The 12,794-nt window shown below is 44.9% G+C and overlaps 1 protein-coding gene across 5 annotated transcripts; it reads left to right on the forward strand.

The window, feature by feature from the left end:
* Positions 1-501: 501 nt before the first annotated feature.
* On the forward strand, positions 502-6,883 carry LOC129820145 (ras-related protein Rab-5A). 5 transcript variants are annotated; one of them, XM_055877069.1, is made up of 7 exons: positions 604-755; positions 1,807-1,897; positions 2,658-2,887; positions 2,995-3,146; positions 3,351-3,473; positions 3,580-3,673; positions 3,869-6,883. In XM_055877069.1, the coding sequence occupies exons 3-7, from the start codon at positions 2,722-2,724 to the stop codon at positions 3,982-3,984; spliced, it is 651 nt and encodes a 216-aa protein (XP_055733044.1). In that variant the 5' UTR covers positions 604-755; positions 1,807-1,897; positions 2,658-2,721; the 3' UTR covers positions 3,985-6,883. The 5 variants fall into 5 exon arrangements, with proteins under 5 accessions (XP_055733047.1, XP_055733044.1, XP_055733043.1 ...); XM_055877071.1 differs by lacking the exon at positions 604-755 and adding an exon at positions 766-851; XM_055877072.1 differs by lacking the exons at positions 604-755; positions 1,807-1,897 and adding an exon at positions 502-597.
* The last annotated feature ends 5,911 nt before the right edge of the window (positions 6,884-12,794 follow it).

The raw sequence follows: 12,794 nt of genomic DNA on the forward strand, positions 1-12,794 counted from the left end.
AATATATATATACTGTATGTAACTAGTATTGAAATATGATGTAACTACACTGAAATATGTAAGAAAGTGAAAAGCTGTGAAAATCTCAATGCTATCCAATTTGTAAGTCGCTCTGGATAAGAGTGTCTGCTAAATGACTTAGATCATATAAGGGATAAACCTTACCTTACATTGAGGAGAACTTTACATTTTTCAGTGAAGTGCCTGCACCTGCTGTCCTTTCAAATCCCAATGTTTCAGTTGGGCAGTTAGGTTCCTTTAAGAACCCCCACCAACTAAGGAGGTTCCTTATGAACCCCCCTTCCTATGGGGTTCTTGGAAGAACCTTTTGGGGGCCATTTTCAGTGCCAAGAACCCTAAGGTTCTTCTAAGAACTTTGAGGATCTTAGAAGAACCCTTGTTGAACCCCTCATTTTTTAGAGTGTATGTTGTTCAGAAGGAGTGCAAGGTCGATTTGAGTTTCTGCACACGCGCACTTCATAGAAGAGGCGTTCCCTAGCGGAAATATTCAGATACACGCTACAACGCGCCAATGGGATCTCGCTAGCTCTTGCTTCATTTGCTCCCCCTGTAAACGACACAGATAAAGTATCTTGGGTTAGTTATAACTATCTTTGGTTACATCCTCTGCAAGAGTAGACGTGCTGTGTGACGTGTAGAAGGGGCGGAAGGGATGTTTGTGTTTTGGTTCTAAATGGGAAGTTGCAAGAAGAAAGAAAAAGGAGGAGACGTGATCTGGGTTGTTGAAATTAATTGTAGGTTTAACAATGCGTATCCGCACTGCGCCCTTTAATTAGTGTATAGACTCTTTGGGGGGTATTCTGTGTTCACAAACAACGCCTAGGTCTCAGGTATAGTAAGCGAATTGGTGTTACAAGTTGTGGATTTCAGCTCGTTAGTTGTCAGCTGGCTAGCTAACTTGCTATGCTAACATTACATGTCTGATGAGAATCGCAAAAAATAGGCCTCGGCCCCGAATTGGGAAGGGCTCTAACGTTAGGTAACAACGGGGTTGTCAGTTCAAAGTTCCGACTTAAACAGTGTTCATAATAATATATATATTGGTTGTTTATCATCGTTTTGTTGATCGTGGCGGATATGGGCTCGTCCTACCCTTCTGCTTGCTAGCTATCTTCTTGAAAAAGCTAGCCAGCCAGCTCCATCATCGCATACTGACATGTTTTGCTAGTTTGCAGCCAGTTAACTTTAGCTAGCTAACTGCTTAGCAAGACGGGCAACAATCAGGTAGCTAGTATGTAACGTTAGCTAGCATACTAGCATTATTAATTCGGATGTTGATGTAGCTATCTAAACAACCAAGCGAATAATCTAGCTAGCTAAGTTAGCAAGATATCTAACGTTAGTTGGTTTAAGTGTTTGCTTCTATTTGGGAATGTCGTCCTCTCAATGTTCTAGCTATAGCTGGCTACGAAAATAAAGCGAATAATAGCTCACGTTAACTATACTAGTAACTAGCTAGTTTGGAAATTTGAACTATCCATACTAGCATTGATTAATAACAGTGCTAGTTGAGTTCCCACTTTGAAGGCAACAGCCAGTACAGCCCGTTGCTTTCCGCCTATTGCGCATGTTTACCTTTTAGCTTGTCGCTATTAGGCATTGGCAAACCCATTTACATTGGAAGGCATTCTTAAATCATCACTGCAACGCCTTGCCCTAAGCCTGTATGCGATTGTAAATATGTCACCTTGCTGAGTAGTGTTTTCCAAATAATGTGTATGTTTTGTCACTTGAGGGGCTAAATTTCAGCACCTAGACTGAGAATGTTACTTTGTGTACCCACAGGGCGTGAATGGTTTTGACTGGAAACACATATGGGGAGTACACAGCCATATCATTCTATCTTTTTACTACTGCCAACTTGAAAGATTTACATGTAAGGCACACAACCTCTGTCAGTTACATTTGAACAGGGAAAAAAGCTCTGTCAGCTCAGATCCATCTCTGATATACCACTCAGACTGGTCAGCTAGCTAGGTTTGACTGGCTGTGTGGAAAGGGCGGGGATACCTAGTCAGTTGCACAACTGAATGTATTCAACCGAAATGTGTTATCCACATTTAACCCAACCCATCTGAATCAGAGAGGTGCTGCTTTAATCAATGTCCACATCATCGGCTCACAAGGAGCAGTTGTTGTTGGGGGTTAACAGCTTGGCTCAAGGGGAGAACAGCAGATCTTTCCACCTCACTGACCTTACCGTTACTGGCCCAACGCTCTTAACCACTAGGCTACTTGCTGCCCCAACCATGTTTATTTTTCTACATGTTTTTCTCTCTCTTGTCTTCAGGGGAGACAGGAGAATATATCCATTGTTTACTTCCTTGAGGAAGGAGGGGAAAGAATGTCCAGTCAATTATGTAGTTCATTACTAATTTAATCTCTTTGTGAGGCAAGTCTGGACTCCGATATCAAGGTTTCTTCCTTTTCTCTTTCGAGAAGCATGTCCACCCCTGACTCAATCATAGAGGATGTAGATCTAGGCCAGGGTTAAACTACGCGTCAAAACGACTTTATGAAAACATCTTTATCTCTACTTCAAAACACCATTATCTCTAACACATCTGACATAGCCCTAGTTAAAAATATCATCAGAGTCACGTGAATCATTCTTTTTCCTCTATCGACTCCTCCAGCTGAAGCCCTAAAAGTGCAGTCAGACGTGCAGGACAGACACTGACCGGGGGATCTGACTAGGCCATGGCCAACAGGGGAGGAGCTACGAGACCCAACGGGTCTAACGCTGGGAACAAAATCTGCCAGTTCAAGTTAGTGCTGCTGGGGGAGTCGGCGGTGGGCAAGTCCAGCCTGGTGCTCCGCTTTGTCAAGGGCCAGTTCCACGAGTTCCAGGAGAGCACCATAGGAGGTGACTTACGACTGCACTCAATTATGCACTTAAGCCTGTTTTTTACAGTTCAGGTAAAAAACAAATACAACTATGTATTTGACATGTCTCTCTGCTCTCCTCCCCAGCGGCCTTCCTGACACAGACGGTGTGTCTAGACGACACGACGGTGAAGTTTGAGATCTGGGATACGGCGGGACAGGAGCGCTACCACAGCCTGGCGCCCATGTACTACAGAGGGGCGCAGGCCGCCATCGTGGTCTACGACATCACAAATGAGGCAAGTGGTGTCATGATGTCATCAATACACGCCCCACTCATGATCAGGACCTCGATAGATTATGTAACCAATGCCACCTTCCTTCCATCGTCAAAATGATAATTGATCTCACGTGTTTGCATAGGTGGTCACACTTGTGATCCCTTCACGCTGGATTATTCAAATAACTTTGGAAGTTGTGCGTACCATGTTTCTTGTCTCCAGGAGTCATTTGCGCGGGCCAAGAACTGGGTGAAGGAGCTGCAGAGACAAGCCAGCCCCAACATTGTCATCGCTCTGTCAGGCAACAAGGCTGACCTCGCCAGCAAGAGAGCCGTCGACTTCCAGGTGAGCCCTCCAAACAGCCTTACCTGTCTCGTGTCCCTTTAGAACACACCTGTGTGTGTCTGAGTTTGACAGACAGTGACTGTCTCTGACATGGTTGTTTTCCCAGGATGCCCGGTCTTATGCAGACGACAACAGCTTGCTCTTCATGGAGACGTCGGCCAAGACATCTATGAATGTGAACGAGATATTCATGGCTATTGGTAGGTACCTCTCACTCCTTGATCCGCATCACTTTACTGATCTATAATTGAATAGGGCCCTGCACAAGCAAATGTTCTAATACATACTTAGACAAGTAACAAGAAAATGTGAACTAGCAGGATGTTTTGATCTAGTAATCTTCATCAGTAGCTGGCACTTTGAAGTTTTTGTTTTGTTTTTCCTCCGTGCTCTAGCGAAAAGATTGCCCAAGAGCGAGCCTGCAGCCGCTGGAGCTAACAGCGGGCGGAACAGGGGTGTCGACCTAACTGAAGCCGCCCAGCCAACCAAGGCCCCCTGCTGCAGTAACTAATGCGATGCCCACCTACTGCAGTGACTAATATGACCGATGCCCGACTTCCGCTGCAGTAAACTAATGCGACGCCCCACCCACAAAAAAACTCTGATCCTCAGCAATGAAAAAAGTTGATATCTGAACCCTTCTTCTCCTCTCTGCAGTAACTAATGCAAAGCAACACCCTCGTCTATTTTTCTCTCAACTACGCCCCACCCCTCCCCCACTGATTCTGCTGTTACTAATTGAGACTCCTCCCACCTTCCTTTTTTTTCCCCCTTAGTGCTGACTTCCCTACCCCATTCCTCCAGACTATTGGCTAGCAGCAGGACTAAAGGGCGGGGCTCCTGTGATTTGGTCTCTCCTCTCCTGGGAAAGATGGACTGTTTCTAATACGCAATCTCTCTTCATGTCCCGTTTTGTTTTTGTTAGATTTGTTTTGTTTTTCACAGTTATTCATCGGAATTATGGATGCATGTATCACTACGAGGCCCATCATGATGATGAAAAAATATATATATTTTAACTTTATTCAGCGGCACACAAAACATCTTAGAGTGAAAAGAGGAGTGTCTCCAAAAACGCTGACAGAAAAAAACAGAGGGAGAGATGAGAGGGAAAGAGAGGCTCCAAAGGTTTGTTAGGGCTAAATCATAAGGAAGCTAAAGAAAAAACGGTCTTGTTTCTTTCTCTGTTGGTCCCTCTGTTTGTCTGGCCTCCTCTTTCTCTTGTGTAACATATTCATATGCTTTCTCAACTAAACCTTTTAGTAGCACTAGTGTAGAGTTTTTCCCTTCTCTCTTGGCCCCATCCCAGGGCCTTGCCTGCTTCTAGTGTTCAGTCCCAAATCAAACCTTAATAACTAACTCCTGAACCAGGGGTGTCTAACTCATTTTTCCCCGGTGGCCGCATTTAGTCTTCAACAAGGTCCAAAACGGACGCACTGAAAATTGGTTTTATTTCCTTGCCGCCATCGTTTTTGGAATTTTTGATGCTCTCATTGTCTAGTGGTTATTATCCAGCTGGACAGTCAAGAAACTGTATGCATGTAGGTCCATTATCATTTCTATATAGTTTCAAAAATATATATATTTTGTTTTTATTTTCACTCAAACCACCTGCAGGCTGGATTGGACCCCCTCCTGGCCACGGGCCATATGTTTAACACCCCTGCCCTAAACCCTTATGTACTTCATGTAGGTCTGAGAGGATTTGAGGTTGTAAACAATGGGGGTAACATTCCACCTAGCCTATCAGAGGGTGTATTAGGAGCATTATCACCGTAATGCTCCTAATAGACCTATTCAGTCCTTTCAGATCTACACAATTATTGAAGGGGCTAGGGGTGGGTTTGGGATTGGGCGTAGCTGTTCTAGTGGCATCGTGCAATGGTTCACAGTAATTGCTCTGTGACTTCTTCAGTTACCACCACAGTATGGCATCGGGGCCTCTGAGGCTTGTTCACTAGTAACCCCACCCCCCAATTCCAAGCCTCCAGACCCCTCCCCATCCTGTCCTGATGGTGTCTGTCCGAGGGAGGGGATGATCCTGATCTATATGGGCTATGATGTCAGCTGTCCGTTATGTCTCAACATGTAATGGATGAGATTAGGTCATGGTTGAGGCCTATTGCCTGTCCAGGTATAAACAAGGTGCTGGTTGGAAGGCAGCTGTTTTCCACCTGGAGAGACAGGGGAGCATGGTGAGGTGACCTCTGTAGGTGTCATTAGGAATCTGCTGACACCAGAGCCTTGGTCAAAAGTAGTGCACTACATAGGGAATAGGGTGCCATTTGGGACGTCAGTCTCTTTGTCATGGACACTGAGATCGGTCACTTCATCCCTTGTTCTATAGGAAGTGCTTTAGACACTGTTTGTCAGTGTGTACACAGGGGGACTGGGCTGTCTGGTGATACAAATATCCTCAAAGACAACAAACACACATGACACACACACACACCGTGTATACACACAGGTTTATTTCTCTCGCAACTCTGCTAGATCTAATTACCATAATATAACACACACACCTAACCACAAGCTAAAACATACACTTTTTTGTGTTATTTTTAAACTCTGGACCTGTTACACACACCGTTAAAAATACCCCCCCACCCCTCTCTCCAGGTCTGTCTTCCTCATGCCTTGCACTAATGACGCTCATGAATATATCTTGTCATAATTACAGCCAGTGTGATATAAATATATTTATAAATAATATGCTGTAAATAGGGTAATTGACAGGACTAATGCTTGCTAGTGAGTTGTCTAGATAATCATTAAATAACAAAATACTGTACAGTTAGCAAAAAAACACTTTGTATGGGTTTGGAGTTTTGTTTTTTCACACACAAATCTATTCTAATCGATGGTGGTCTTTATAAATGTGTGTAGTGTTAACAAAATGTACTTGCATTTCTTTAGTGGTCTGTCTTATGTTTTTTTCAAGAAAAACTATTGTTTTGGTTTTCTATTTTTTAATATTCTCTCTCGCATTTCATTAATCATTTTGTTAGCTAGCTAAAGCTAATAATCCCTGTCCAATACTCCTTGTCCCACTAGAACTGAACTCACACACCATACACTGTCTGGGTGTAGAATCCCGGTCGCGGGAACAGATCGGATTGACAAAACTAACCGTCCGCCTGTCTTATACGTCTCAGTAAGAATGTAACAACGTTGTAGGAACAATGTAACAACAGTAGTAGTAGAATAAAAAAGAAAGACTGTTCCGTTTTACTGTTGGTACTAGCTGGTGGATCATGATGATGAATAAATGGATTAACTCATAGGGATGTACATTGTTTGTTGTTGCTGTGGACAGTTAATTGCAGATGGTAAAAAAATAACAAATGCAAACATTTTACAGTACTGTTAAATAATGACCAAATAAATACAGAAATAAAATGTAGAATTTATATGGGATGAAGGTTGTATTGTGTGTGTGGAGTAAAATCTTTTGTTTTAAGATTGTTTTCAGGTGTTCCAGTTACTCTTCCTGTACTCTGTTTAGGGTAAAAAACCCCTACCTCTCTGTGTAGGGTAAAGAACCCCTACCTCTCTGTGTAGGGTAAAGAACCCCTACCTCTCTGTGTAGGGTAAAGAACCCCTACTTCTCTGTGTAGGGTAAAGAACCCCTACTTCTCTGTGTAGGGTAAAGAACCCCTACTTCTCTGTGTAGGGTAAAGAACCCCTACTTCTCTGTGTAGGGTAAAGAACCCCTACTTCTCTGTGTAGGGTAAAGAACCCCTACTTCTCTGTGTAGGGTAAAGAACCCCTACTTCTCTGTGTAGGGTAAAGAACCCCTACTTCTCTGTGTAGGGTAAAGAACCCCTACTTCTCTGTGTAGGGTAAAGAACCCCTACTTCTCTGTGTAGGGTAAAGAACCCCTACTTCTCTGTGTAGGGTAAAGAACCCCTACTTCTCTGTGTAGGGTAAAGAACCCCTACTTCTCTGTGTAGGGTAAAGAACCCCTACTTCTCTGTGTAGGGTAAAGAACCCCTACTTCTCTGTGTAGGGTAAAGAACCCCTACTTCTCTGTGTAGGGTAAAGAACCCCTACTTCTCTGTGTAGGGTAAAGAACCCCTACTTCTCTGTGTAGGGTAAAGAACCCCTACTTCTCTGTGTAGGGTAAAGAATCCCTACTTCTCTGTGTAGGGTAAAGAACCCCTACCTCTCTGTGTAGGGTAAAGAACCCCTACCTCTCTGTGTAGGGTAAAGAACCCCTACCTCTCTGTGTAGGGTAAAGAACCCCTACCTCTCTGTGTAGGGTAAAGAACCCCTACCTCTCTGTGTAGGGTAAAGCACCCCTACTTCTCTGTGTAGGGTAAAGAACCACTACCTCTCTGTGTAGGATAAAGAACCCCTACTTCTCTGTGTAGGGTAAAGAACCCCTACTTCTCTGTGTAGGGTAAAGAACCCCTACTTCTCTGTGTATGGTAAAGAACCCCTACCACTCTGTAGGGTAAAGAACCCCTACTTCTCTGTGTAGGGTAAAGAACCCCTACTTCTCTGTGTATGTTAAAGAACCCCTACCACTCTCTAGGGTAAAGAACCCCTACTTCTCTGTGTAGGGTAAAGAACCCCTACCTCTCTCTGTAGGGTAAAGAACCCCTACTTCTCTGTGGGGTAAAGAACCCCTACTTCTCTGTAGGGTAAAGATATCCTACCACTCTGTGTAGGGTAAAGAACCCCTACTTCTCTGTGTAGGGTAAAGAACCCCCTACTTCTCTGTGTAGGGTAAAGAACCCCCTACTTCTCTGTGTAGGGTAAAGAACCCCTACCTCTCTGTGTAGGGTAAAGAACCCCTACCTCTCTGTGTAGGGTAAAGAACCCCTACCTCTCTGTGTAGGGTAAAGAACCCCCTACTTCTCTGTGTAGGGTAAAGAACCCCCTACTTCTCTGTGTAGGGTAAAGAACCCCTACCTCTCTCTGTAGGGTAAAGAACCCCTACTTCTCTGTAGGGTAAAGAACCCCTACTTCTCTGTAGGGTAAAGATATCCTACCACTCTGTGTAGGGTAAAGAACCCCTACTTCTCTGTGTAGGGTAAAGAACCCCCTACTTCTCTGTGTAGGGTAAAGAACCCCCTACTTCTCTGTGTAGGGTAAAGAACCCCTACTTCTCTGTGTAGGGTAAAGAACCCCTACTTCTCTGTGTAGGGTAAATAACCCCCTACTTCTCTGTGTAGGGTAAAGAACCCCTACTTCTCTGTGTAGGGTAAAGAACCACTACTTCTCTGTGTAGGGTAAAGAACCACTACTTCTCTGTGTAGGGTAAAGAACCACTACTTCTCTGTGTAGGGTAAAGAACCCCTACTTCTCTGTGTAGGGTAAAGAACCCCTACTTCTCTGTGTAGGGTAAAGAACCCCTACTTCTCTGTGTAGGGTAAAGAACCCCTACTTCTCTGTGTAGGGTAAAGAACCCCTACTTCTCTGTGTAGGGTAAAGAACCCCTACTTCTCTGTGTAGGGTAAAGAACCCCTACCTCTCTGTAGGGTAAAGATATCCTACCTCTCTGTGTAGGGTAAAGATATCCTACCTCTCTGTGTAGGGTAAAGAACCCCTACTTCTCTGTGTAGGGTAAAGAACCCCTACTTCTCTGTGTAGGGTAAAGAACTCCTACTTCTCTGTGTAGGGTAAAGAACCCCTACTTCTCTGTGTAGGGTAAAGAACCCCTACTTCTCTGTGTAGGGTAAAGAACCCCTACTTCTCTGTGTAGGGTAAAGAACCCCTACTTCTCTGTGTAGGGTAAAGAACCCCTACTTCTCTGTGTAGGGTAAAGAACCCCTACTTCTCTGTGTAGGGTAAAGAACCCCTACCTCTCTGTGTAGGGTAAAGAACCCCTACTTCTCTGTAGGGTAAAGATATCCTACCTCTCTGTGTAGGGTAAAGAACCCCTACCTCTCTGTGTAGGGTAAAGAACCCCTACTTCTCTGTGTAGGGTAAAGAACCCCTACTTCTCTGTGTAGGGTAAAGAACCCCTACTTCTCTGTGTAGGGTAAAGAACCCCTACTTCTCTGTGTAGGGTAAAGAACCCCTACCTCTCTGTGTAGGGTAAAGAACCCCTACTTCTCTGTGTAGGGTAAAGAACCCCTACTTCTCTGTGTAGGGTAAAGAACCCCTACCTCTCTGTAGGGTAAAGAACCCCTACCTCTCTGTGTAGGGTAAAGAACCCCTACCTCTCTGTGTAGGGTAAAGAACCCCTACCTCTCTGTGTAGGGTAAAGAACCCCTACTTCTCTGTGTAGGGTAAAGAACCCCTACTTCTCTGTGTAGGGTAAAGAACCCCTACTTCTCTGTGTAGGGTAAAGAACCCCTACTTCTCTGTGTAGGGTAAAGAACCCCTACTTCTCTGTGTAGGGTAAAGAACCCCTACTTCTCTGTGTAGGGTAAAGAACCCCTACTTCTCTGTGTAGGGTAAAGAACCCCTACTTCTCTGTGTAGGGTAAAGAACCCCTACTTCTCTGTGTAGGGTAAAGAACCCCTACTTCTCTGTGTAGGGTAAAGAACCCCTACTTCTCTGTGTAGGGTAAAGAACCCCTACTTCTCTGTGTAGGGTAAAGAACCCCTACTTCTCTGTGTAGGGTAAAGAACCCCTACTTCTCTGTGTAGGGTAAAGAACCCCTACTTCTCTGTGTAGGGTAAAGAACCCCTACTTCTCTGTGTAGGGTAAAGAACCCCTACTTCTCTGTGTAGGGTAAAGAACCCCTACTTCTCTGTGTAGGGTAAAGAACCCCTACTTCTCTGTGTAGGGTAAAGAACCCCTACTTCTCTGTGTAGGGTAAAGAATCCCTACTTCTCTGTGTAGGGTAAAGAACCCCTACCTCTCTGTGTAGGGTAAAGAACCCCTACCTCTCTGTGTAGGGTAAAGAACCCCTACCTCTCTGTGTAGGGTAAAGAACCCCTACCTCTCTGTGTAGGGTAAAGAACCCCTACCTCTCTGTGTAGGGTAAAGCACCCCTACTTCTCTGTGTAGGGTAAAGAACCACTACCTCTCTGTGTAGGATAAAGAACCCCTACTTCTCTGTGTAGGGTAAAGAACCCCTACTTCTCTGTGTAGGGTAAAGAACCCCTACTTCTCTGTGTATGGTAAAGAACCCCTACCACTCTGTAGGGTAAAGAACCCCTACTTCTCTGTGTAGGGTAAAGAACCCCTACTTCTCTGTGTATGTTAAAGAACCCCTACCACTCTCTAGGGTAAAGAACCCCTACTTCTCTGTGTAGGGTAAAGAACCCCTACCTCTCTCTGTAGGGTAAAGAACCCCTACTTCTCTGTGGGGTAAAGAACCCCTACTTCTCTGTAGGGTAAAGATATCCTACCACTCTGTGTAGGGTAAAGAACCCCTACTTCTCTGTGTAGGGTAAAGAACCCCCTACTTCTCTGTGTAGGGTAAAGAACCCCCTACTTCTCTGTGTAGGGTAAAGAACCCCTACCTCTCTGTGTAGGGTAAAGAACCCCTACCTCTCTGTGTAGGGTAAAGAACCCCTACCTCTCTGTGTAGGGTAAAGAACCCCCTACTTCTCTGTGTAGGGTAAAGAACCCCCTACTTCTCTGTGTAGGGTAAAGAACCCCTACCTCTCTCTGTAGGGTAAAGAACCCCTACTTCTCTGTAGGGTAAAGAACCCCTACTTCTCTGTAGGGTAAAGATATCCTACCACTCTGTGTAGGGTAAAGAACCCCTACTTCTCTGTGTAGGGTAAAGAACCCCCTACTTCTCTGTGTAGGGTAAAGAACCCCCTACTTCTCTGTGTAGGGTAAAGAACCCCTACTTCTCTGTGTAGGGTAAAGAACCCCTACTTCTCTGTGTAGGGTAAATAACCCCCTACTTCTCTGTGTAGGGTAAAGAACCCCTACTTCTCTGTGTAGGGTAAAGAACCACTACTTCTCTGTGTAGGGTAAAGAACCACTACTTCTCTGTGTAGGGTAAAGAACCACTACTTCTCTGTGTAGGGTAAAGAACCCCTACTTCTCTGTGTAGGGTAAAGAACCCCTACTTCTCTGTGTAGGGTAAAGAACCCCTACTTCTCTGTGTAGGGTAAAGAACCCCTACTTCTCTGTGTAGGGTAAAGAACCCCTACTTCTCTGTGTAGGGTAAAGAACCCCTACCTCTCTGTAGGGTAAAGATATCCTACCTCTCTGTGTAGGGTAAAGATATCCTACCTCTCTGTGTAGGGTAAAGAACCCCTACTTCTCTGTGTAGGGTAAAGAACCCCTACTTCTCTGTGTAGGGTAAAGAACTCCTACTTCTCTGTGTAGGGTAAAGAACCCCTACTTCTCTGTGTAGGGTAAAGAACCCCTACTTCTCTGTGTAGGGTAAAGAACCCCTACTTCTCTGTGTAGGGTAAAGAACCCCTACTTCTCTGTGTAGGGTAAAGAACCCCTACTTCTCTGTGTAGGGTAAAGAACCCCTACTTCTCTGTGTAGGGTAAAGAACCCCTACCTCTCTGTGTAGGGTAAAGAACCCCTACTTCTCTGTAGGGTAAAGATATCCTACCTCTCTGTGTAGGGTAAAGAACCCCTACCTCTCTGTGTAGGGTAAAGAACCCCTACTTCTCTGTGTAGGGTAAAGAACCCCTACTTCTCTGTGTAGGGTAAAGAACCCCTACTTCTCTGTGTAGGGTAAAGAACCCCTACTTCTCTGTGTAGGGTAAAGAACCCCTACCTCTCTGTGTAGGGTAAAGAACCCCTACTTCTCTGTGTAGGGTAAAGAACCCCTACTTCTCTGTGTAGGGTAAAGAACCCCTACCTCTCTGTAGGGTAAAGAACCCCTACCTCTCTGTGTAGGGTAAAGAACCCCTACCTCTCTGTGTAGGGTAAAGAACCCCTACTTCTCTGTGTAGGGTAAAGAACCCCTACTTCTCTGTGTAGGGTAAAGATATCCTACCACTCTGTGTAGGGTAAAGATATCCTACCACTCTGTTTAGGGTAAAGAACCCCTACCTCTCTGTGTAGGGTAAAGAACCCCTACCTCTCTGTAGGGTAAAGATATCCTACCACTCTGTTTAGGGTAAAGAACCCCTACCTCTCTGTGTAGGGTAAAGAACCCCCTACCACTCTGTAGGGTAAAGTACCCCTACCTCTCTGTGTAGGGTAAAGAAACCCTACCACTCTGTAGGGTAAAGAAATCCTACCTCTCTGTGTAGGGTAAAGAACCCCTACTTATCTGTGTAGGGTAAAGAACCCCTACAGCTCTGCCTGAGGTTTCCAGTGAAGTCATGTAATGTTTCTCTGACCATTTGCTGTGTTTAAAACAACAGGGAACTGGGAAATCTCAGACTTCAGTGTGCTCAAGACAACTGGGAACTCTGGGGGAGAAAATTAGCTCTGACT

The sequence above is a fragment of the Salvelinus fontinalis genome, chromosome 22 (genome assembly GCF_029448725.1).
Source record: "Salvelinus fontinalis isolate EN_2023a chromosome 22, ASM2944872v1, whole genome shotgun sequence".
Classification (NCBI taxonomy): domain Eukaryota; kingdom Metazoa; phylum Chordata; class Actinopteri; order Salmoniformes; family Salmonidae; genus Salvelinus; species Salvelinus fontinalis.